Genomic DNA, 26,027 nt, shown 5'->3' with positions numbered 1-26,027 from the left:
TGATTGCTTACACTCCAACTCATGACATCTGAAAGAGCAGCCAGTGCTTTTAACTGCTGAGTCGTCTTTCCGGTCCTAGACATCCTCTCTTTTATTTAGGAATATATGACATATATTATCCCTTGCCCCATTACCCCAGAACCAATACTTGAAATGAGGAAGGCCTTAAGGCCTGGTTACCAGTGTATCCAGGATGCTAGACAATGGCAGGTAATGGCGAGCTGTATCCAGCAGTAAGCCCCGGTGAGGAAAGCGGGGAAAATCTTTAACCTTCGTCTTGTTGATAAAGAACTGCACGGATCAAACATTAAATGCTTCAGGATTCAAAGGTAGCTTATTACGGGGACATAAGAATGAGAGGGACTCTCCCAAGTTCCCCAAAAGTCAATGTGTGAATGTTCTCCAAAGCAACTATCCTGTCCTTCCCACCAACCTCCCTGAATCAAAACCCACAAGTAACTGTCCCATGCCAACTAAACACAAGCATTCCATGAACTACTCGGTCTACATACTGGATCTTCCTGAAGCTAAGAGGTTTATTTTTTTCAAAGCAATGTGGCATCAAGATAATTACTAAATGACCCAAGGGACCCACATTATAGTATCTCTACATTGACCAATTCTATCAACCTTTATCTCTTCCAATACTCCCACTGGGGCAATCTGGAGCCGTCAAGACTATCTAAAGCAAGACATGATAGATTTTGGAGGAAATCCCAAAGCCCTCTTGGAGAATCCATACTCACTGTTCCCTCAGCTGATTTCCAAACGAGCTGACTGAAAGTCTCCAGACCTGTGGAGAAGGGGAGAGGCAAAATTAAGACCCAGGGAGTAAAAGCAATGCTTCTATTTAGAAAAGGGACCCAGTGTGTTGCACTTCGCATCTCCCAGTGAACTGTGAAGAAAGAATCACAACACTGAATTCCAAGGAAGTTGTATCTATAACTGGGCCTCTTCTGTATCTGAGGGGGAGACCCAGCTGCTGGAGGCTGAGGTATGGTAGATGCAACTGCAACAGGCTTGGAGTCTGCAAGGCCCAAGCACAGGTACACTGAGTTCATGTTCTCAACAGCTTGGGTCCTACTTCTGGAAACTCAATAGAGTTTCCACAAAAAAAAGTCCCCAGATTTCAAAATAGAAGGCTCCACAAGACCTCAGTGTTTAGGCAGAACCTGGCTTGAAGCCCATTACTGTGTATTGTTTGGGCCTCTCCTCACTTGGAGTGGGAGCTCAAATGTTCTATACCTGAAGCCTTGCACCTTTTGTGCAAGAAAGCAAAGAACAGAGTGGGGTTGTGTTTTTTCTCCAAAGAATACAGGTAAGGCAATGGAATGACAAAAACTCGAGTGTGCTTGCCTTGGCCCCCAAGAGCTGGTATTACTAGGCATGAGCCACCACACCTAGTTTGTTTTTTTTTTCTTTTTCAAGACAGAGTTTCTCTGCAGCTTTGGGGTGGCAGAGGCAGGCAGATCTCTGTGAGTTCGAGGCCAGTCTGGTCTACAAGAGCTAGTAACAGCCTCCAAAGCTACAGTGAAACCCTGTCTCAAAAAACTAAAAACCAACCAACCAACCAACCAAAAAAACATGTGCACCGTCAACGCCTGGCACCTAGTTTTTCTTTTTCTCCCCTCTCTCTTAAAGAGATGACTGGTCTACCTCTATTTCCCAGAATGACCTTGAACTCCTGGGCTCAAGCAATCTTCCTGCTTTAGTCCCCTCAATAGTTGGGACTATCAGCACGCACTACCAGCATGCCTGGGTTAGCTTTACTTCTTGAAGTCTTTGCAGTCACGTACTGGTGAGCAGGACAGTGTCTGTGGCGGGGTCCTATGTCCCACTGCCATGTGTGCTGCTATGCTCTACCAAGTGTTAGAGTTATGCACAGCTGCAAACTGAGGAAATACTCCAACCGCTCTCTTTATTTCCTACGTGGGTATTCACTGTCACCTCCTACCCCACCTGCTTACCTCGGAGTGCACCCCAGACAGTCTCAGAGGCGAGTAAACACTGGTCATCATTTATGGTTAGGGTGTCTGAAATGACAAAAGTGAGACTAGATCAGGTATTCTATTTTAATCTCTGAACAAGTAAGCAAGCAAACAGGACTGAGGATGGGTAAAATGCCTGCAAACAAGGAATCTGAGTTTGGGTTTTCAGCACTCCTGTAAAAGCCAGACTCTGTGACACATGTAACCGATGTGCTGGGGATGGGACAAGCAGATCCCAGGAGCTCACTACCCAGTCAGTTTACTGAAATGATGAGCTCCAGCCCCACGAGAGACACTTTTAAGAAACATTAGGTGGAGTAACTGAGGGAGACACCTGATACTAAGGTACAGCTTCATTTGCACATACACAAGTATACATGTACCCACAAGAACACACTGCATACAACCATATGAACAAACACACATATTTCACACATACAAATGAATAAGTCATCAACAACACCACCCAGTAGGGTGGAAACCACACTGGTTCTGCAGGCCCGGCAGATGATACATGTGGTTTAAGATAGGCAGGGTCCCCTGCAAAGCTCTACCCAGCTTGCAGGTTAGTTTCCCCACCAGAACCATGAGATCCTTCCGACCAGCTTTTAGCTGAAAAGTATGACACTGACTTAAGTAAAGGGAGCTGGAAGGCCCGCAGAGTCCAGTCCAGCGTGCAACACTGACAACCCCTCTGCAGCCATCTTGCATTGCCTTTTCCTCTGGGCCTCAGCCAGTTCATTCAAGAATCTGAGGCAGATTCCAGGACTGAGATATTCACACTGGAGACTTCTAGGTCCCAAATCTATTGCTCAGGGAAGTGAATTTCAGGACTAAGGATTAAGCTTCACTGTAGTATAAATGACTCCAAATTTCTTCCCCCAGTATAAGATGTCCTAAGGAAAAAAAAAAAAAAGTCAAGTGTCCATATTTTCTTCTACCCACCCCTTTTCTCTTTCTCGAGACAGGGTTTCTTTATGTAGCCCTGGCTGTCCTGGTACTCTCTTTGTAGACCTGGCCTGCCTCTGTCTCCCAAGCACTAGGATTAAAGGTGTATGCCATTATGCCTGGATATGTGTCCACATTTCTTGATCAGTCCCCTGCTCAGTCCAGAAGGCAAAGAACACACCCCTGAGACTCAGTGAAGAGTCTGTATGACATTTCCTATGGTTCTTGACACTTGCTGAGCCCCAGTCCCTATTCAGCAGCAGCTTAGTCCTGGAAAGCCAGAAAGACAGTCCCAGACAAGAGCTTGCTTTGAGGACAAGGAACATGGTGGTGGTACTTACAGTTTTCTACTGACTCCAAGTTAGGAAACTCGTTACATTCAGCTGTGACGACGGAGACAACCAGAACGTTCTTCCCCAAAGTCTGCTGTTTTTCTGTGAAGATAGATAATGCTCAGTGGGCTGACCTGCCCCAGAAGCAGCAGGGTAACTCACAGCTCTCCACACAGGTCCCTAGCGCTCGCCCCTCTGAAAGGGAGAGGAGAACAGAGCTTTTACCCTTGGCACTGGCCCTGTCTGGTCATGTTTAGCCTTCAGTCTGCCTGTGTTCCCACTTCCCCCAGCAGCCTGCTCTGACTCCATCTAAAGAAGCTGGCAGCTTTCCCTAACCAGGGCTCTCCATTTCTAGCTTCTTGTATTGCCCCAAGCATGATTCCAAGATCCCAACAATGGTTTCTCATGAGACACAGCTTGAAAACACCTGGGTGTGCAGCACCTGCTGAGTGGCAGACTCTGAGCCTGCTGAAAGGCTGTGAGGCACATCAGTAGTCACAGGACTCAATAATAGTTTTGCTCCTCTCCAATCATTTTTCCATGACAAATTTATTTGTCTGTTTTGAAACAGAATCTTGCTATGCAGCCCTAGCAGGCTCTGAACTTGCTACACGTAGAAAAGGCTAGTCCCAAACTTGTGACAATCCTCTTGCCTCTGCCCCCTGAGGGTGCAGGTTATAGTTATGAATTATAGCTATAAAGCTCCCGTACCTAAGGTCCATACCCAGATTTGTTTTTCACGAAAGGGAGGTCTACTCTTTGCTGTGCATCCGTACCTCACTCTAGACTGTAGACTAGCACACTGTACATAGTGCTGCTCTTCAAAGCTCCGGGGAAAGCCGTTCCCATTTGTTAAAACCCACGAGATGAGGGACAGATGGGACTGGAGATGGGAGGGCCCCATGAGAGTGGGTCTCACATGAGGAAACTATGCCCTCCAGGAAGGCTAGTGGCCACCAGCCCATCCTGCTTCCTTCTACTCTTTTCCCTTTTGCTCATAAAGGCAAAAGCCATCCTGCGTTAGTCAACATACTCTGTAATGATGCTCTACAGGCCCCGGGCCATGCAGATAAAAATGCCAAAGCCAAAATACTACACATTTCTCTCTTTTTTCCAACCTTCTCTGTGAATTTCAGGGTGACCTGATTTTTGTTGTTGTTGTTGTTTTATTTTCTGAGATAGGGTATTGATTGATCTCGAATTTGCAGCAACCCTCCTGCCTCAGTCTTGTGTGCTAGGATTTCAGGAATGCACATCATACCCAGCATGCAAATGTTCTGATCTTATTGCCTTCAATGGGATCGAATAAACTCTCTCTGTTCTTTCCTGGAGCTATCTATATGCCGCTGGCCCTACAACACTGAGACTCCTCACAAACTCAAAGTCAGGGATAGGCTGGCTTGGCAGAAGGCAGAAAGAGTCTTTAGAACCAGACTGCAATACCAAATGTTATCTGTCTCCAAGCAGAAGGGACCCAAGTGCCAAACACAAACCATGTGAAGAAAGCCAGACAAGGGATGCTAGGCCCTACCCATATGTCTACCTCTCAGTTTACAGGATGCCAAGCAGCCAGTCAGTAAAGGACCCCATCACATCCCCAACCAGAGCCAAACATATCTCTCACCTCACACTAAGTATCCTGTATCCCCATCCCACTAATTCCTACTAAAACCCCCAGGGAAAGGAATTTGACTCAGGTTTATCATTGCAGCTCCATCCTTCAGAGTCTGTAGTGTCTTCTTCCTAAACTTTATAAGCAAAGGAGCTTAGCTCTCCCAGCACACATCCACAAATCCCCCAGCTGGAGTCAGGTGAAGAAAGCAGAAGAGTACAGTGCTCTGTGAACCACACCTCATCTCCGTCCCTTCAGCCATTCTTACCCTCTCACATCACATGGCTGAATGTGACTTCAGACGGCTCCTCTGACTGTGTCCTGACAATCAGCCCAAGAGAGGGAAAGTCCCTATCATCCTCTTGACCTTCAGTATGCCCACATTTAATTACCACAGTCATTGCCCTGATGCCAAAATGGAGGCGAGCTGCAAACACCAGGCTTGTCTGAGCCACCATTTGGAAGGCAGGAAAGTTCCCATTTTTTGTTAAATGTAATTTTCCTCTTTCTAAACACACACATATTTGTTGTCTATAATCTGGGCAAGAGGACTGTGTCATAGATGCCTTTGAAGACCCGAAGAGCAGGAAAACACTTTTGCCCACAGAACAATATCTCTCAGATAAGGGCTCCTTCAGTTACAAACTGCTCTGCTGCCTGCCTCCAATCTTGTGGAGATGAATCCTAGCACTCCCAAGACTGCCAAGCTTTGGGAAGAAAAAGAAGTCCCTTCAGAGGCCTGGATTAAACAAGCTCCCAGAGGGAAGGTCTGAGGGAGGTGGCAGAACCGGAGGAACATTGGGTCATCTGAAAGGATGGAAACACTGCATTGGCACTGTTTTCCGCCTCCATGTTGCCGCTGTGCCAGGCTCTGAAGACAGCAGGAAACAGGCAGGAGTCAATCCAGCTGCCTCTACACTAATCAACACTCCTGCCCTGAGAACTGAGGTGTGGGAGGCCGGGTATGGCAAAGAGCCTGCTCAGCCAGCAAACACCTGGGCATGTGCGCCATGCAGTCAGCTGGGAGAACAGGAAGTTGTGAAGTCTCGGGTGTCCAATGGTATGGTGCTTAAGTTGAGGGCTGAGAAAGCTGGTTCTGCTACCACCAAGTTGAACAGGTCACAGGCTTCCACTTCCCTGTAAACAATGGCAGGGTGGGACCACATTCCTGTTACCAGGACTTGGGACTCCAAAAGGAAAAAGCTCTCCAGGGTCCTACTGCACGCCCTCTACCTCCTACCTTGCTCAGCACCCTCATTTCATCAGTTTAAATGAAGTGTTCTCTTCATTGGGCTACAGAAGTTTGTATGCTTTTCTAACTAAAGAAGTAACTGGAAAATTAAACCAGTCCAAAGGCATCTAAGGATTAAAATTGTAAACATCGTTTCCATCCTTCCTGGTCCTCTCACTGCTCCTCTGTTCCTGTCAGTATGTCCTCTCCCATCCCTACTTCCTTCTTTGTTGGCCAGATATGCAGGTATAACCTCAACAATACTCTCAATAGCTTGTCTATCACACCCATCAAGCAAAATCTTTAATCCTGATCAGTTAACATCTGCCAGCTGTGCCTCAACCCTGTGCCTCCTCCACCTGTCTCCTGGGGCCTGGGGGAGAGACAGAGAAAGCAGGACTGTGCAGATGACTCAATGCTGAAGTCCTTGATGCACAAGCATGAGGAACTGAGTTCAAATCCCCAGCCTGCACCAAAAAAGCCAGAGGTAACAGTGCACACCTACAATCAAAGGCCTGGGAGGCAAAGACAGGGGAATCCTGGAGGCATGCTGCCTAGCCAGTCTAGCCCAATCAGTGAGTTCGAGAGTCCATGAAACTCTGTACGAAAAATAGGACAGGGACTGTGGAAGACACCGGACATCAACTTCTGGCCCCCACAGCACACGAACGGACATGTGCACGTGCATACATAGACCGTATATACACCCCCCCATCCAAGAAAGTTGTCTTCTGTGTACACTACTGCCCCCTTCTATTCTCTGTCGCATCCATTTCAAGGTTGTGCCACCTTCCTCAGATCTAAGATGGTCCCACCTCCCTACTTTCAACAGACTGAGAACTCACACCCACTTTACCTTCCTCCCACCTCACAGCACACCTGCAACACTGCACCTGACTTACCTTCCTCTCTCCCTCATAGAACACCTGCAACACTGCACCTGTCCTTACCTTCCTCTCTTCCCTCAATAGAAGAGTTTTCCCTTTACACATGCTCTGGATTTCCCCTAAGGCTCCTCTTGTAAAAATTGTCCCCCTCACCAAGTCTTCAAGTGATTTATTTCCACTGATTCCCACCAGCAATAAAGAATTTGCATCTTCCTTAAGTGCACATCATCTCAAACACTCACTCTTTCTCCAGGTTTCCTGCCTTAGAGAAACTGTAGAGGAAATACAGTCTGAGTGGTTGGGACTGGACATGCAGAATTTAAATACTGATGCTATCCCTTTTTACTGTAATGCCCTGGGCAGGTTGTTCACTGAGCTGTGGTTTTTCATCTGTAAAATGGTTTTTCATCTGTGAAAGTGTCTATCTTATCCAGTATATAAGAGCAAGGTAAATACGTTAACACATGCCAAGGGCTTTTGGTATCTGGCACGTGGTAAGTACTCAGGCACCTGGAACAAATTAGTCTTTTCTTTGTAGCCACTTCCTTACACTCCATCTACTCTACAATCCACTATGACCTAACTTCCCTCAACATAGTCCTCTGAAAATCTGTGGGATAATCTTTCTATACACTATGAATATGTATTATTCTCATTGGTTGATAATTTGGCCTATAGCAAGGCAGAATAAGGCTAAGCAGGAAAGCCAAACAGAAAATAAAGAGAGAAGAAAGGCAGAGGCAGGAGATATTTGAGCCAGCAGCCAGAGGAACAAGAAGTGCTAGAAGACAGAAAAGCCACAAACTATATGGCAAAATGTAGATTAATAAAAATATGTTAATTTAAGTTGTAAGAGCTAGTTAGTAATAAGCCTGAGTTATAGGCTGAGTATTTTGTAATTAGTATAAGCTTTTGTGTGATTATTTGGAACTGGGCTGTTTGGGAAGAAAAACTCTTCTTCTGTTTCATATGGTGCTTCAACATGGGGCCAGAATTTTTCACATAAGACCTAACAAAGCTTACAAAAGATCCTAAACACACAAAAATGAAGCCAAGAGCAGCTTCATAGTTCATATCTCTCATACAGGTCACTGTGTACAGGCTTGAGCTGTGGATTCTTGAAGTCTCACATAGGTCATGGTAGAGAGGAGTCTCCCAGCTGTGTGCTGCATGGTGGGTTTAGGGTTTTTGTTTATACAGACAAAAAGGATTAGAGATGCACAGTAAGGACAAATTCAGACAAAAAGAACTCTAAACAGGTTGCAGCATGTTTGAAAAATGTACATAGGCTTAGGAGAGAAAAGAAAAACGTTAAAAAGTCATAGATTTAAAAAACGATTTAAAAATAATAAAGTCCTTAAAAGGAAATAGAGTAATAAAAATACAATAAGCCACATAAAGATGGAAACTATACAGAATCTGGATTGTGTATATTATTGTGCAGTCTTTAGATTTTTTGACTGTCAATAAACAAATAATTGCTGAGAGACATTTGATTGTGAAAGCTACTAAATTAAACCAACCTATATATTTAAAAAATATCTTGACTCCGCAATTCAAGTCAAAAAGGTATGTTGCTTTGGGGGAGAGGTTTTGCCTTTATTTCCATGAGAAATGAAAGGCTGTGGATTCATTCAACGTTAAAGATGATCAGGTTTGATGGAGGAAGACCCCCTGAAATCCTGATCACAGCCATGGAAAAATAAACCTAAAGTAACTACAGGATATGCTATGTATATTTTACCTACTCAAACATAAGACAAAAACTATCTTTGGTTTACTTGTAAACAATGCACAGCTTATGTTTGTATTAATACAGATATGTATGTTACCTTTAAAAGTTTATGTATTTTCAGAACAAGGGGATCAGACACTAATAAAAATGACCCAGATAATCCAACGTCCAAAACAGCTTCAAGGCTGCTGACAGAGATGATCCAGCCTCACAGACTACTCCAGCCAAGATTTAACACTTAGTCTGATTTTCTCAGGGTCCCTCAAAGATCACCTGTGCCCACCAATCAGCAGGAAGTAGTCTAGAGAACGATGCCAAACTTTCCAAAATATTATTTTGTAAATGCTTGTTTCATTTAAGGGGGGCTGGTTACAAATTATTATTGGTCATAGTCAATCTCTTTCTAAAAGAAGAAAGATGGATATAATATAAAAATTATGGGGAGAAAGAGTAGATTGAATTTACTTTAATCCAAAAAACAACTGTTAATCTCAAAATATTTTACAATGATATGAATTTTAGCTTACTGATAAAAATTTAAGGTTAATTTTGTTATACTGTATATATATTTCTACTCTTGTTTAAGGTATTTCATTTATACAGCTCAATTAAAAACATAATGTATAGTTAAGAAATACTGAAATACAAAAACATAATCATCTATAATAGTCAAACTTATAGTTAGTTAGGTTTTCTAGCTATACAAAGATATATTTCAGATAGATAGGCATTCTTCAAACATTTCAAAGACCTAAAAAAGGTAGCATTTAAAATGGTTTAATAACTTAAAACTTTTCATGACAGTAAGGCACATCTGCTCCTGGCAGTATCAACGTACTCCAGAGAAGATGATGGGCATCAAAGGAGCTCCATATGGTGTTTAATTTCTTTATGGCAAAAGCTAGTCGTGTGGGCAAAGAAATTACCCTTGCTTCAATCACTGACAGTTAACTGTCCAGACTGAACCAGCAGGACACAAGAAAGATGACTGCAGAACTTTGTCAAGACAAGGTAGGACAGTCCTTCAAAATTCCCTGCTTCACAGGAAAGTCTGTCAGATATGCTAGGCCTGTAGGCCAGAGATGGATGTCCCAATGTTACAGAAAAACCTTGAGTGACTGTTCAGGCAGTCATCTGTTTCTATCATTTCTCATAGTTTTTGGAAGACACTTGGCTACACTTCCTGCTTACTCAGATAATATTATTTCCTTCTCAAGTCTTTGTTAGTTATGATAAAAGATAAATTAGATACAAAACTTTAAACTCACCAAGATAGAATACATAATTAAATATTTTCCCTAATTTTGTCAAATACAAATAGATTAGATATTGTAATTGTAATTCTTACTTGATAATTGTTTTGTTGTGTGTAATTTACTATGTTAAAGTTAAAACCTTCCCTTTTGGTTAGACAGAAAGGGGAAAATGCTGTGGGATAATCCTTTTGTATGCTGTGAATATGTATTACTTCCATTGGCTGATAATAAAGCTGACTTGGCCTATAGCAAGGCAGAATAAGGCTAGGCGGTAAAGCCAAACTTAAAATACAGACAGGAGAAGGGTGGAGTCAGGGAGAGATATGAGCCAGTCACCAGAGGGAAAACATGCTAGAAGACAGGTAAAGCCACAAACCACGTGGCAAAATGTATATTAATAATAATAGGTTAGTTTAAGCTGTAAGAATTAGTTAGCCTGAGCAATAGGCTAGGAATTTTGTAATTAATATAAGCTTTTGTGTGATTATTTGGTTCTGGGCTGTTTGGGAAGAAAAACTCCACCTCTGTTTACAGTAAATAAGTTCACATTTATAGTAACTAGGCTCATGGGACCTTTTCTAATTAATTTATTCATACATTCATTCAATAAGTTATTTACTGAGTCCTACTATGTGCTAGGCTTATTCACTAAACGCCAGGAATACAGCAGTGATCATAAATACAGGGAGATTGTATTCTGGAGACAACTACCTTCTTTTGGACTAGTCAAACATCCCTGGCATTGACAAAGCTCCCTCAACCTGGCCACAGGTTCTGGTAGCACAAATCTTTAAATCCCAGCACTTGAGAGGCAGAGAGAGGCGGACCTCTGTGAATGGAAGGCCAGCTTGATCTATGTAGTGGGTTCCATGCTAGTCAGGGCTACACAGCGAGACCCTGTCTCACAACAAAGACAAACTTTCCCTTGACGTAGAGGTCTCTGCTATCCGGTTTCCCTTCTTCCTTGAACATGATCCTCCTCTCAGATGCCAGTCTTCTTTCTTCCTCTTCATTTACCATCTCCTTGGACAACATCATCTACTCCCACAATAAGCTCATGACTTCCAAATCTAATTTTCCAAGCCAGTCCCTTTTGTGGAGCTGTAAAACTGAACACCTCTGGCTCAGCTGTCTCAAGAGCCTCTGACTCTTCAATGCAAAAGTGAATTCTTTTTTCTTTACTTCTCTTGGCTGAGCCTCTCTCTCAGTTTGAGCATAGCATCATATAATCTCCCAAACAAGAAGCCTCCTCCTGCACACTCTCCACCTGAGTAGACTACACATTTACTCACTCAAAACAATGTTTACAGACTGCATACTATGCATTAAACATTGTCCTAAGCCCTGAGGTTTAAACAGTTTAAATAATAAGATTCAATTAAGTCTTAATTACAAAAATCAGCATGCACTCTTAGTGTTGTGCCATTTTCCTCACTGGGATTGAACCTCAGGTTCATCCAGGTGCAGTTTCTCTCCTAGGTGACTGTAAAAACCACCCAGGTGGCCCTCCCACCTCCACCTAATCCTCATTCCAATTTGCCGTCTTTTGGGATCTCTTGGTATGAATATCTGATTATGACAATCCCTGTGTAAAGCCTCCTAATGGGACAGGGGATATAACTGGGGGATAGACCACTTGTCCAGCATAATAAAGATCATAAAGCCCAAGGTTTAACCCTTAGCATCAAAGGGGAAAAAAATATCCTCTAGTATAACGGTGCCCCAAGGTTTTTAGGTAAAGCCCAGAAGACACTGGAAACTCATTCTCTCTCTTGCTCTATTTGAGAATTCTCTTTATAATGATGTGAACTCTTTCCAGACCCTTGGAATTGTCCTGTCTTCTCCATTCTTTTCTCATCACAGATTGCTTCTTCCAATTGAAACAAAGTTTGCATTTCTTCCACACTTGTTTGGCTTAGAAACAGTTCTGGTTTTCCATGTATACAACTGTTTTGGCCATTCCCCCACCCTTTCCTAAGAGAGCTTCCTACGTGATCATGGAGTACACATACATTTTTCATAAAACTTATCTTAATATAAGCTGTCTATTTCCTCACCTAGGCTGTGAGTTCCTCAACAGCAGGGACCAATCTGTGTCTTTGTATTCCCAGTGCCTGATACACGGCAGTCATTCAATAAGTGTTTGCTGAAAAAATGAATGATGCTAGAATTAAAATATGCACACTTAATGCTATGGATGCATAATGACTGTGCTACACAATTGTCAGGCATAAATGACAAACAGTTAACCTAAAGATTCTATTACACACAAATCTAGTATTTCTGCAGTCCTAAGGGCCACTAAGAAGATACCCAGACTTGCTGTACAAAGTGCCTTTTCAGAGCTCTGAAGAACACTGGGGATGTAAATCCAAAGCTTTGAGTCCTTCGCTTCTCTGGAAGGAAAAATTGCTACTTTTATGGTACCTGAAAACTATAAATCTTTACCTTAGTGCAACACCATCTCTCCCTCCACCCAGCTTGCTCCTCCCCCAAACAAAGCATCCCCATCTGTCATGTGCTAGATACAAAACCCTAGCAATGCAGAGAAAATGTATGGGGTCATGTTATAATGTGGCATTTGGTTTGGCGTCTGGGTTGGAAGCTAGGAAAGTCAAACTCCTTGAGGACACCTTCCCACTCTTTAATGCCTACCATGCTCCCATAGGCTCTGGTATTCCTCAACTGTGACAAGGTTTGCTCCGTGACCACACTGTTCTCCCACCACCTTCCCACTCTGGCCTTCCCTAACTAAGACACATCTCGCACTGACTGTGCATCAAGAACTGACTAGTACAGGTGCTGGGCTGGTAAAAAGAAAACCCTGCCCTGGGGTCCCTGCCAGTGAGGAGCTCACAGTTCAGCAGGAGGTAACAAACAATGACTAAACCTTTGATGAACTAAGGCAGGCTGCACTGCGGTCCCTGCAGAGAGGGAGGAATGCTCCGCAGCCTCCTGCATATGATCTGAACGTGACTTGCGTCTGCAGAGGCCATCTGCAGCATGGACGTCCACAGGTGTGACTAGGGCAGGCAGGAATGTTAGCTTTACTTTATGTTGTGAGCATTCTGCCTGCAGGCATGTCTAAACTATGTGTGCCCAGTGCACATGGAGGTCAGAAGAGGGTGAGGGATCTTTTGGAATTGGATCATAGTTATCAGGTACCACAGGGGTGCTGGGAACTGAACCTGGGTCCTCTGCAGGACCAATCCCCCAATTCAATAGCAGTCTCAGAAGCCAGGTGCCCTGAGCCTCGGGCCTCTCCTTGATGCTAATCTGCTAATCTCAACCAAGCTGCCTAAAAGTCTTCATCCTCCAGACACTACTAACCATTACTCAGAAGTGCACTCTCTCCCAGCACTGACAAAGAACACTGAAGAGTACTTAAGCCCAGCCCATCTTTTGTTATAAAAATCAGATATTTTTCTTTTTCTCCATACTTTAAAAATCTGTTCTGTCCCTTTCAATGCCATGACTACCAGAAAAAGCACACCTCCCCACAATTCTCAATCTTAGGAGAGAAATTTAGCTAATAATTTCATACAGGTCAATTAAAGAAAAACTATATATTTGTTTATTCTCTAAGTAGACAGGCTGGCCTCGAACTCACAAAGATCCGCCTGCCTCTGTCTCCTGAGGGCTGGGATTAAAGGGTGTGCCACCACGATCCAGTTAACAACACCTAATTTTAAAAACAAAATGAGTTCTTGATTATGACATTTTTCTATTTAGCAAACTGATTTGGATATCTTTAAATATCATTGAGAAATCTACCATCATTATTTGTAAATATTGAATGAAACCATTGATGGAATAATCCTTAACTTATCTAACTTATATTTATGACATTTGATGTTTCTAACCCCTGCCCCTGCCAGGGTTCCTGTTTGTTCACATCCTTGGCTGTCCTGGAACTCACTCTGTAGACCAGGCTGGCAGCAAATTCAGAGATCTGCCTGTCTCTGCCTCCCGAGTGCTGGGATTAAAGGTGGGCACCATCACACCCCACTATTTAAAAACATTTTTACTGATTTTAGCGGGGGTTTCACAGCATGTATGTGGCAGTGAGAAGACAAACTGCTGAAGTCAGTTCTCTCTTCCACCATGTGATGTTTTGAAGACAACTCAGGCTGTCTGTCCAGCTTGCTACAAGTGTTTTTACCTACTAAGCCGTTTTGAAGGTCCCCCATGCTTCTAAATTTTTTATATTATAAACAATGTTTTAACAAACAGGTGTGTATAAAGTTTAACATTTTTGCAAAGCAATTACTTTTTCTCTTTTCTTTCTTTCTCTTTTTAAATTTTTTTTTTTTGATTTTTCAAGACAGGGTTTCTCTGTGTAACAGTCCTGGCTATCCTGAAAATTGCTTTGTAGACCAGGCAGGCCTTGAACTCACATTTTTTTTTTAAGGGACAGGAATACTAAACCAAAGATATTAAAACTGAACACCTCTGGCTCAGCTGTCTCAAGAGCCTCCGACTTTTCAATGCAAAAGTGAATTCTTTTTTCTTTACTTCTCTTGGCTGAGCCTCTCAGTTTGAGCATAGCATATAATCTCCCAATCAAAATATTGTATTAATTTATAACTCAAACCCACAGATGTGGGCCCATTCTCCACATTCTTCCAATATTAGCCCATCTCAATTCTACCTCTGCTTGTTAGTTTAAAAAAGAAACAAGGGCTGGAAAAATGGTTCAGTGGTTAAGAATGAGCTTGTTGCTCGTCCAGGGGATCTGAGTTCAGTTCCCAGCACTGATATGGAGTGACTCACAGCTAGCTGTAACTCCAAATCCATGGGATGTGACGCCCTCTTCTGGACTCTGCGAGTACCCTACACATGTCACAGACAGACAGACACACACACACAAAATCTTTAATATAGGAACATTCAAGCAAAAGCATAGATATAATTAGCATTTTCTCAATAACAACTAAATTTAAGCATTGTTTGCAATCACTAGCCATATTCTTTATATGCCACTTAATAATTTTATTTTTCGTTTGTTTTTTGAATTGGAGTTTTCATAGGTAGCCTTGAACTTGCTATGTGCTGAGGCTAGTTTTAAACTCCCAATCTTCTTGCCTCTACCTCCCAAGTCTGGAATTAACAGTCGTGTACCACAATGCCTGGCTAGTTAATTTTCTTTCTTTTTTTTCTTTTTTTGTTTTTTCGAGACAGGGTTTCTCTGTAGCTTTGGAGTCTGTCCTCGAACTAGCTCTTGTAGACCAGGCTGACCTCACAAGTGCTAGGATTAAAGGCATGTGCCACCACCACCCGGCTACTTTTCTTTTATTGGTATATGAAGCTCTTCCTAGATCTTAACCTTGCCTCCTTTATTTATTATTTTATTATTTAGCCCAGAGCTTTGCATGTTTTAGGCAAGTGCTCTACCACTGAGTACTTCCCATGGAATTACTGTTATCTTTTTTTAGATACTTAATCTACCAGGAATTTACTTTATGTTTGGCAAGAGATAAAGATTTTACTTTTTCCAAATGAATATCTAATCATCCTTATTTACTGATGGACTAGCTCTTCACTGTTGACTGGAAACACAGTCTTTAGCATGTGTTAATTCCCGACGTAAACTTTTTTGTTGTTGTTTTGTTTTTCCCTGGCTGTCCTCGAACTCAGGGATTCACCTGCCTCTTTTTCCTGAGTACAGGGATTAAAGGCGTGAGCTACCTACCACACCTGGCTTTCCACGTGAACTTTTCTTGATGGTCATCATCCTGGCAATTTTACAGTCAAATAAGTATATAAACCACTCTGGCTCATTTGATCCTACACCCCCCCATTCCTATAAAGGTTATTTCCTTTTCTCTACAAAACTCCAGCACGACGCATCACCCACCTTCAAATACCCTTCAAATACCCTACTGAGCTCCCAATACCATCAGTTCTTTCCATTGCCTCCCTAAACGCAGCCCTGGTTTTCCCTGAACAATGCCAATTCCCCTGCAACTACTTCTGGTACGAGGTGTTGAGACTCGGTGCTACTTATAGACCCGGCTTCCCTGCTCATCTGTGGTTCAGGCCGTCGGGCTGAGGAATCTGGAGTCTCTCACAGCACTCTGCAGTTTCCTAGTCATTTTGGTATTTACACCTCATGCCCTGAAGTCTCGTGGCTGTCAGATGATCTGGACAATCAGGAGGAGGAACCGACCCACACTCCAGCTCAGTAGTTTTCCAGTAATATCAGTAACGCCCTCCTCCTCAACCAGCCTCCAGTCACCTGCTGAACCTTCCTGTCTCTGGAAATAGCCAAACTCATTTTCCAAGCTTTATTACCACACAACTGGCCATCTGCTAAGATACCTGTTATTGGGCACATCCAAAATCAGACTTACAGTCGATCAGGCTTGGTTGTTCATGCACCCCTCCGCCCCCCTTCCATTCTTTCTCTTTTCACTTCTCAGCACACTTCAGTACTTCCTTTTTCTTCCTCTATCCTGGTGAATGCAGCAACATGTAAGTGAGAACGCATACTCATGTCACCAACTGACAAATGGCAGTCATCTTTAGCACCCCATCCTAACACCAGACGTCCAAGCACATCTCTGAAGTCTCTGCGCAGTCCGGAGAGGCCATGTCCCTGCAGCCATCAACCTAGTCCAGCGACTGTTGTCACTAACAAGTGACAACCACAACAATTGCCTTCTTTACCTCCAAGTCTTACTGCCACCGATGCCCCCATGCAGCCAGCTTAGCCACCTGTGTAACAACCCCGGCTGGCCTTCCTCTAATGCTCCTGCTTTTAGTGCTCACTAGGCAGCTTCCTGACTCTTCAGAACTTGATGACCCACCTAAGATTTGAGTGTCAACCACACTGACCTTGAGTTTCTTGAATAAGGATTCTTACCTGGAGGCCTTTTCCACAAGCTGTTCTCCAAGGTGGACTACCTCCCTTCACCAACACCTACTTTCATATCTGATTAAACAACACCTAACAAAACCCTTTCAGACTACACTTGCCCACCATTCTTACACTTGGGTCACATGCTCTGTATTTGAAAATCATGTGTGCTTCAAATATCGCAGGAAAAAAATTACTATTTTGTATGTGTATAGTCCCACTTCCAAGGGACTGTGATTTCTTCTTTCCATAGCTGGCCTAGTTACTCTAGCTGAACTTGAGATCCTCCTCCTCCACTACTGAGCACAGGGATTATGTGTGCCACCACACCCACTTTCCGTGGGGGAGGGATCAAACCCAGGGCTTTGTGATCGCTTAGCAAGCCTCTATCATCTCAGCTACAACCCCAGTCCATAACTGAAAATTATCTAGGGACGAGAGCTATTTGATTAACATAGTCTTTAGACTTAGCACTATTAACTAATTATGGTTGATTAATAAGTACTAATTGCATTAAAGATGGAAGGAAGGAGGGTGGCTAGAAATACTTCTGGAAAATGATAAATGGAGCAGAGAAAAAGCATTCATGACTTGAATGATAGTGAAAAGGAGTTAGATGTTAGAAGTTACTATTTGAAGTCACTAAGTAAGATCAGAGCGTAATTTTCCCAGAGGCTAACAGTTTTCTAAATGACTAATCGTCCTGACAAAGATCTTCATGAGCACTGCAAGACTGCCCTGAAGGGAGGAAATCTTGGTGGACAGACAGACCTAGAGGGAATCCTCTACCACAGCCACAAGCTGTACACCACTGGCAGTCATTCTGCCTTCAATCTCAGTTCTAAACGCAGGACAAACACCCCACAGAGCTGGTTGACAAGACACACTGCCTCTTTAGTGCCAGCTGTTCATACACGCTCATTTTCTTCCACTTTCCACTGCCCTTCACTAGGTCAGGTTTGCCACAGCAAACCCCACTGTGCAGCACTTAGCCAGAGGAGTCCTGGGAGTGTGGTGCGGGAGAATTGTCTGTATTCTGTCAATCATGTTTTAAATAAATGCTGATTGGCCAGGCAGGAAGTCTAGGTGGGTCAACCAGACAGGAAGTAGAGGTGGAACAATGAGAACAGGAGTATTCTGGGAAGAAGGAAGCTCTTCTCAGCATTCCTGCCCAGACCTCGGAGAAGCAAGGTATAACCTGCCCAGTTGTGAAAGGTACCGAGCTGTGTGGCTAGCATAGATAAGAACAATGGGTTAATATAAGCTACAAGAGTTAACAAGAAGCCTGAGCTAATGGGCCAATCAGTTTTATAACTTATGTAGATAGCTGTGTGATTTTCTTTGGGGCTTGCCGGCTGTGGAGAACTGGGCAGGGCAGAAACCCCAACAAGCAGGCCCCTTCATGTTACAGGAGTGGGTGCCTTACGGTGTAACAATTACTTTCAAGGGCTTCTTCCACTATTGTGTGATGGCACACATTGCAAACAGTCTGGCAACTTCAACATATAAAGGGACATGGACTTGAACTCTGAAACTGCCCAATCTAGGCCTCCAGTCTCAGATAAGGAAGACAGTCACAAACATGTGCTGTTAGTACCATTACTGTAAAGTTAAGATTGGAGAGTAGGGAGGTTTGAAGGGTAGCATTGTGTCTGGTAAGCAGGCTCCCCATCTCCACCCCTAAAGTTTTATAGAAGTATCAGGCTGCTTCTGACTGCTGAGCTGCTGAGCAACCCTACCTCCTGCACTTGAGCCCATGTGCAAAAAACGGAACTTCAGCCATGCCCAAGCCCAAACAAGGGGCATACAACAGTTAGCTAGAGAAACTTATTTACAACTTAAGACAGCTGTCAAAACAAAACAAAAACCCCAACAACAACAACAAAAACCAAAGAGAACACCTCCCTAAGCATGGGTGCTGTCTGTCACAGCTAGGAACAGAGAAGAAAATTCAACGTTTCTAGGAGAGAGGATTTTTGTTACCTTGGAGCAGACCAAAGTTTTTTTACACACGCATACACTTTTCAGGTCTACATACCCAAATGATTCTCCTGAGCTGTTCCAATTGTCAACAGCTCCAACAGTGGTGGGAGAAAGCTCCTAACCAGACTGGTTAAACACTTGTTTATTTATATTTATTCATTCACTTAGAGACACTTAAGATCTCACTAAGTATAAAGGCTGACTTGGACCACACTACTATACGAACCAGGCTGGCCTAGAACATACAGCCATCTGCCTGCCTCTGTCTCCTGAGTGCTGGGATTAAGGCATGTGCTACAATGCCTGGCTTTTAGTTTAAACATTTTCTTAAGGGTGAGGGAATCAAAACCTCTGACTTTTAACAATCAAAAGAAGCTAAAACACGCCCAAGTGCGAGACCAAGTACCCAAGACAATGAACAGGTCAGCTGGTCAGCCCATCAATGCCCTCCCTACTTTACTTTCGTCTGGAATGAAGTACGCAGTAAGGAAGTAGAAGGAAGGCATCTCAGATTTCATATGCCAAACCCAAACTAGTCATACACACCCTAGGAAGGTGAGCTTCTCAGGCTCAGAATTAGCCAGATGACTGTGAATGCATTACGATTTAAGTACAAGGGAAAGTCACCCAGCCTGTTGAAGACTATGGGCATAACTAACCCAAAGTCCGAGAGTTTATAATATAACAGATCAATGTATACTTTTGGAACCTCATACAAATATGGTTGATCCTAGTACCTATCTCCTCTCCAAAGATATTTTCATCATTATTTTTCATTATGTATCACTCCATTCTCCACATAACCCATTATAAATGGCATCGTAAAACTTCCACATACCCCATTATAAATGGCATCGTAAAACTTCTTCCTCTTTGAAAGCAGTCCACTTAAAGGCAGCCCAGTCTTCCACAAGAACAAACCATCAGGCCACTCTTGGGAGGTAGAGTTTCGGGGCTAGAGACATGGCTCAGCGGTTAAGAGCACTGACTGCTCTTCCAGAGGACCCAGGTTCAATTCCCAGCACCTACATGGCAGCTCACAACTGTTTGAAGATCCAGTTCTAGGGGATCTGACACCTTCATACCGTGGCACATAAAAGAAAGTTAAATAAACTATAAGAAATATTTTTTTTAAAAAAAAGAGTGGAGAGTTTCTTTGTTTGCTTGTTTTGAGAAAGGGTTTCTGTCAGCCCACGATGACCTAAAATTCATTACTGAGCCAAAGATGACCTTGAACTCTTGATCCTCCTGGCTCTACCTCCCAAGGCTTTCTGAACCCAGGGCTTACCTAACCTCCCAACTGTGCACAAGTCCCAGCCTCTAGTGTGGAAGGCTCTAATCATTACTCCTGCCCAACCTGGCTCCATGACACATTTTGCATTTCCAATTCTGTGACAAGAGCAGAGACTACAAGTCGGCATCCCGTGCTCCTCCAGCTTCGTCACAATCAGACTCCACTCCAAGTCTGAAACCTGATGATCATCTTCCTTTTGGTGATCTTAGAAAGACACAAGAACGAGGAGGCCTTGCAGGATGGGAGGGTGCCTTCAGAGGTAATTTTAACTCAGAAGGAAAGACCCACCCCAGTTGTGGATGGCATGGTCTCAGATGCAGAAGAAAAGAGGGGAAATGGGGGAGGAATTCTTCTCTTTGCTACTTGGCTGTTGTGCACTGTGACAAGCTGCCTGAGGCTCAGGCTCCCATGCTCTCATGATGGATACTTCCTCTGACGGTGGGCCACAATAAAGCCGTTTTTAGTCACAGCAATGAGGAAAGTAAAGAATACACCTTACACCAAACAGTCCTTTAACACAACAGAACCAACAAACACGCTAAACCCACTATGTTACAGAGACAGTTAGGGAAGAAAGGGCCCAAGGAGGCACTTTAGAGGATTCAGACCATAATGACATGTACCACTTACTAAGTCACTTGTTTACTGCCCGAAGATGAACAAATCAAACACCGACAGTGGTTGCAGAAGAACCAGTTCTCTTACTTTCAGTGGGGTGGGAAGGGGCACACTTAGCTCTGCTTAGCAGCTACAGTACCAGGGACCACATGGACAGGCACCCTAACACTGTTCTCTTCCGTCCCTGGCCACTCCTCCACATCTACTGTCTCATCCATGTCAGGCCCAAGCCTGTTTGAGTCAAGCTGCCTCTGTCGAGGTCCCTGGAAGTTCAGGGCCTTGTGTTCTATGATTTCTTTCACAACTTAAACACTTATTAACCAACTTATGTGCCAGACATATGCTGAGCTCCACTGTGCAGCCCTGGTCACTGTCTCACAAGGACCGGTTACCCCTGGAGCATGACCTAAAGAATCACCTTTAATGGCTATTGGCATCATACTTTCAGTATTTTAACAGCCTGGTTGAACTGTGGTCCTTCCTACAGCAGGCGTTTTTTAAAAAAATGAAAGCCTACAGTCCAAGAGAAAAGATTCAGGGCAAATTGAGACCTCAGAAGTCTGGTTAATGAAGGGGTGAATGGAGAAGAGGCTAAGCCTAGGAGGCTGAGTAGCCGGGTAAAGAAAAAGCAAGGGGAAAAGGGGGCCTGGGAGGTGACTGGCTGAGCAGGGCAGAAGCCATGAGGAGGAAATCTGGGAGCCTGGCCGGGGTTGAACCACAGAAGGCGGCTCCTTCGGAGGGAAGAAGAGGCTGTGACTCACTTGAGAAGCTGGGTCGGGGCCAAGAGCCGGAACCGAAGAGCAGGTTACGGTAGCGTCGAAAGGCCTCATCGAGGACGACGCAGCCTGCCTGCGCGGCCGAACTGGCATGGTACCGGAACTGGAAGTTGTTGGGGTACAGGGTGTAGCGCCGGTGGTAGGTTTGGATGTACTGGGGCCAGGGCCACACCGCCGTGGCCAAGCAAGCCAACGCCGCCGCCAGCAGCAGCGAAACCCAGAGCCTGCAGCCTGTCATGGCCCACCGGCAAGCGCCCTCACGGCAGGCTAAGCCCACGTGAGGCCCCAGTCAGGTGAGCAGCGCCCGCGTGACAATCGAAGGGTCACGTGAGCGCGCAGGAAGCTCTGCTCGACCTCCGCGATCGTTGGGCCCCGTTTACCGCAGCGTCCGGCACGCTAGGCTGTGAAGGAGCGGTCCCCGCCCGGGCCGGGCCTCAGTAATCCAAGCCTAGGGGCTGGGCGGAGAGGGACAGGCGCCGCCCCTGCGGTTGGAGAACCAACCCGGCCTATGAAAAAGCAAGAGGAAAAACCAGCGCCTAAGTCACGTGGCACAAAGGGCACTTGAACAACTCCAGAGGACTCAACGACAGTGTGATCTTGGATAGGAAAAAATCTTTGGAGACACCCTATTGCCTGTCTCCAGAGGGGACCACTTACAAATACCCTCTTTTATTACCTACCTGAAACTGCCCCCTCCTTTCACACACAACTCCACACCCCGTGGTGTGTGTTTAGTGCAGACAGCACTACATTGCTGGTACTTGGGCTGCCGAATGGAAAATGCCCCCAAGTAATAACCTGGGGCCTGGGCCTGCAGGAAACTACATACTAAATCTAAGAATCAGGACTTTGTTCAGGGGGCAACTGAAAAACACCCAAAGTCGCGTGCTTTAGAAATGTATGTAGTGGTTTCTGGTTGTGATACCAGAATTTGTGAGGGAAAGGCAGAAAGATTGCTCTAAGTCTGTGGCCAGCCTGGGCTGTCTAGGGAGTGCCAGAGCCAGGTATGTTGGCACAAGCCTCTTAATCCCAGTACCCAGCAGGACAAACAGAAAGATAACTAAATTCAAGGCCATTTTCACTTACATAATTTAGAAGAATTTATTAAGAAATTTCTCTTGAGCCAGGTGGTGGTGGCGCACACCTTTAATTCCAGTTCTTGGGAGGCAGAGGCAGGCAGATCTCCGTGAGTTTGAGGCCAGCCTGGTCTATAAAGTGAGTTCCAGGACAGGACAGCCAGAGCTGTAAAACAGAGAAACCCTGACTTGAAAAAAATTAAGAGAAAATAAAAGAAAGAAAGTAACAAAAGAAGGAAGGAAGAAGGAAGGAAAGAAAAATGCGATTTTTCTTGACTGAAAGTGTAACTGGGAATAACTTTCCTAACATGCATGAGAATGTGGGTTCAGCCCTCAGCCCTGAGGCAAGTGGGAGGAACATGGAAGAAAAGAGGGAGAAATTTCTCCTAGGTGGTTAATTGGGCTCTACCTAGTGTCTAGAGAGCGATAATTTCTACAGTCATAGTTCAGGTCCTAAATCCTGCAGGAGTCTCGTGTAACCAGGCTGGTTGCTACGCAGCTGAGGATGACCTTGAACTTTAGATTCCCTTACCTTCCTCTCCTGAGTGCTAGGATTACAGGCGTGTGCCCACTCCACCTGATTGATAGAGCTGTGGGTTGTGAATGGGCTTCATGCACACGGTGAAGGTAAATACTCTACTGACTGAACTACATCCTAAGCCTTTCCTCCCTCCCTTCTGGATTCTTTGTGTGTTTGTGGTGCATGTGTGCATGTGTCGCTTGTGTGCGTGGACCAACTGACAACGTTGGATGTCATTCCTTAGGTAACCTCTGTCTACCTTGTTTTGGTTTTTTGTTTTTCTTTTGATTTTTTGAGACAGGATTTTTCTGTAGTTTTGGAGCTAGTCCTAGAACTCACTCTGTAGACCAAGCTGGCCTCGAACTCACAGAGACCCTTCAGCCTCTGCTTCCTGAGTGCTGGGATTAAAGATGTGTGCCACCACCACCTGGCAATCTACTTTGCTTTTTTGAGACTGGGTTTCTCACTGGGCTGGGGCTCCATGGTTAGGCCAGGTTGGTCTGTCAATGAGTCCCAATTTCTACCTGTCTGTGCCTCCCACCACTGGGATAACAAACCTGTACCATCTTTACTTTTTTTCCTTTTCATACGTTCTGGGGATTGAACTTGGGCCTCATGCTTATAGGGCAAGCACATCATCTGAGCCAAATCCCCATTCTTAATTCTTCCGTTGGTTAAACCCAGATTTTTATCAATGCTCTTAGGGTCCGTATACTCATTTTTCCAGTCAGGAGAGACTTCACATATAGTCACAAAGAATCGTGGATTCTGGCAGCGGTTTGCTAACCCTTGCAGTGTACTTGCTTCTCTATTTTTATGGGCTGGAAAGAGGAAGGAGAAGGGGGAATCCCAGAGCCACTGTCAGGAGAGCCAAGTTCATAATCAGGTCCGCAGGACTGATAGAGAGTTCAAAACAGGGTCAGAGGTAAGAACAATAGAACAAAATAGCATTTGAGGACTGAGAATGTGCCCAGGCACCTTGTCATGTGACACCTCAACTAAACCCAAGGAAAAAAATCACTCAAAAGAGCGGCAGGGTGAATGAGCTGCACCCAAAGGAAGAAAGGAAAATGACTAAGCAAAGCACTGAGAGTTTCTTGAGACAATAGTCCATAACGTTTCGATTGCTCTCTATCTAGTACATCAGGTAGGCAGGAAGTATGGACCGTAAACGGTTTTAAAAGGTAATGCAAACAAATGTGCAGAATCTAGCATAGGGAGAAGCAAATATCTGAATGAATGAACATTCACAGCGTATACTGCGTGCTGAGAACTGACCTCAAGACCTCGGCAACAGTAGTACATACCCTTAACTGCTCAGTTCAGTACCCTTAACTGCTCAGTCTCCGCTCCAGCCCCGACAGCTCACTCAAGTAAAGACAGACAAATGGACAGGAGACGGGCTGGGTGTGGTGGTGTACAGCTTTAATCCCAGCACTTGGGAGGCAGAAGCAGAGGGATTTCTGAATTTGAGGACAGCCAGGACAACATAGAGAGAGCCTGTCTTAAAAAAAAAAAAAAGTACAGGTGTGCTGGCTAGTTTCATGTCAGCTTGACAGAAGCCAGAGCCATAGGAGAAGAAGGAGCCTCAGTGGAGAAAATAGCTCCGTGAGATCAGGCTGTAGGCAAGTTTCTGGGGCATCTTCCTAAACAGTGATTCATTCTTGGGGTGACAGGACTCGGGGAGATTAGCATTCTGGCTAATCCCATCCAGTGATGCACAGCCAACTTGTTTGTGCGCTGTGAGGAGAAGACCCGTGTGAATGAAGCATCACCTCCTCTCCATTTCACATGGTTCATTTTGGTCCCTTTGCTTGTTCATGTCCCCATCAGACCACATGACGAATGAGACCATTGTGCCCTTACTGCCCAAACCAGGACTCTGCAGGCAGGAAATGCTCAGCTAGTGTTTGTCCAGCGAGCGCATGAAGGAAGCACTCGTGTTAGATTTCGAAGCCCAGCCTTACTCAGTGTATAGCGAATAGGGCAGCTTGTGGAGGGCGACAGCCGTCAAGAAGAAACGGTGAGGGGTTCACTCAAGGATCCAAGACCCTAGAAGAGCCTGGCTCATAGCAGACATTTCAGGAGTGTGTGTTAGATGAGTAATGTAGACAAACCGAAGCAGAGGTCTGTGGTGGCTCCGGGGAACTGCTGTGTTTGCCTGGAAACAAACAGTGTGTGAAGTTGGATGAAACTGGATCGTGAAATGAAGTGGAAAGTTCCTGAGTGATGGACTCCGTACCAGCTATCTGTGGATTACTTGTCTTACTGTTGTGATGAAAGACAATTTAGGAGCCAGGTGGCAGTGGTAGCACACGCTGTTAATTCCAGCATTCAGGAGGCAGAGGTAGGCGGATCTCTGAGTTCAAGGCTAGCCTGGTCTACAGAGTGACTTCCAGGACAGCCAGGGCTATACAGAGAAACACTGTCTCAAAAAAATAAAAATAAAAATCAGCATAGGAGTAAGGGTCCTTTGGCTCACAGTTTGAGGGTTATCGGCCATCAGACAGGACAGCATGCAACAGCAGCATGAGGTGGCCGGTCACATTGGGTCCACAGTCAGGAAGATGAGAGTAATAGATGCCAGTGCTCAGCATGCTTTCTCAGTTTTATTCAGTCTAGGACCGCAAGCCAATGAGAGGTGGTACCTGCGCTGAGGGTGGGTGTGGTGGTTTGAATGAAAATTGTCCGCATAGGCTCATATATTTGAATGCTTGGCCACCAGGAAGTAGAACTGTTTGAAAGGATAACAAGAATGAGGAGATATGGCCTTGCTGGAGGAAGTGCGTCACCTTCACAGCGTGGACTTTGAGGTTTCAGAGGCCCTTGCCAGGCCTCGTCTTTCTCTGCCTCTGTCCCTCCCTCCTCCTCTTCTTCCCTCCCCTCTCCGTCTCTCTCTCCCTCCCTCTTCT

At 44.6% G+C, this 26,027-nt stretch overlaps 1 protein-coding gene across 3 annotated transcripts in view; it reads right to left on the bottom strand.

Annotated features, from left to right (window-relative positions):
- Window positions 1-21,933, bottom strand: part of Hexa (hexosaminidase subunit alpha) — a 30,409-nt gene extending 8,476 nt beyond the window's left edge. Inside the window, exons 1-5 of one of the 3 annotated variants that reach the window (XR_015001732.2) lie at window positions 21,505-21,933; window positions 3,278-3,370; window positions 1,968-2,033; window positions 747-793; window positions 181-291 (exon numbers count right to left, since the gene is read on the bottom strand). Coding sequence is in view for 2 of the 3 variants with exons in the window: in XM_048423530.3 (XP_048279487.1) it covers window positions 181-291; window positions 747-793; window positions 1,968-2,033; window positions 3,278-3,370; window positions 21,505-21,757 (570 nt within the window). In the remaining variant the exon portion in view is untranslated. The remainder of the gene's footprint in view (window positions 1-180; window positions 292-746; window positions 794-1,967; window positions 2,034-3,277; window positions 3,371-21,504) is intronic. The other 2 variants (XM_048423530.3, XM_048423531.3) reach the window with 2 other exon arrangements.
- Between the last annotated feature and the right edge of the window lie 4,094 nt (window positions 21,934-26,027).

Source organism: Myodes glareolus, chromosome 4 (genome assembly GCF_982192425.1).
Source record: "Myodes glareolus chromosome 4, mMyoGla1.1, whole genome shotgun sequence".
Lineage (NCBI taxonomy): Eukaryota > Metazoa > Chordata > Mammalia > Rodentia > Cricetidae > Myodes > Myodes glareolus.
The sequence above is the reverse complement of the archived record's forward strand: the minus strand, read 5'-3'. Positions and strand labels throughout refer to the sequence as shown.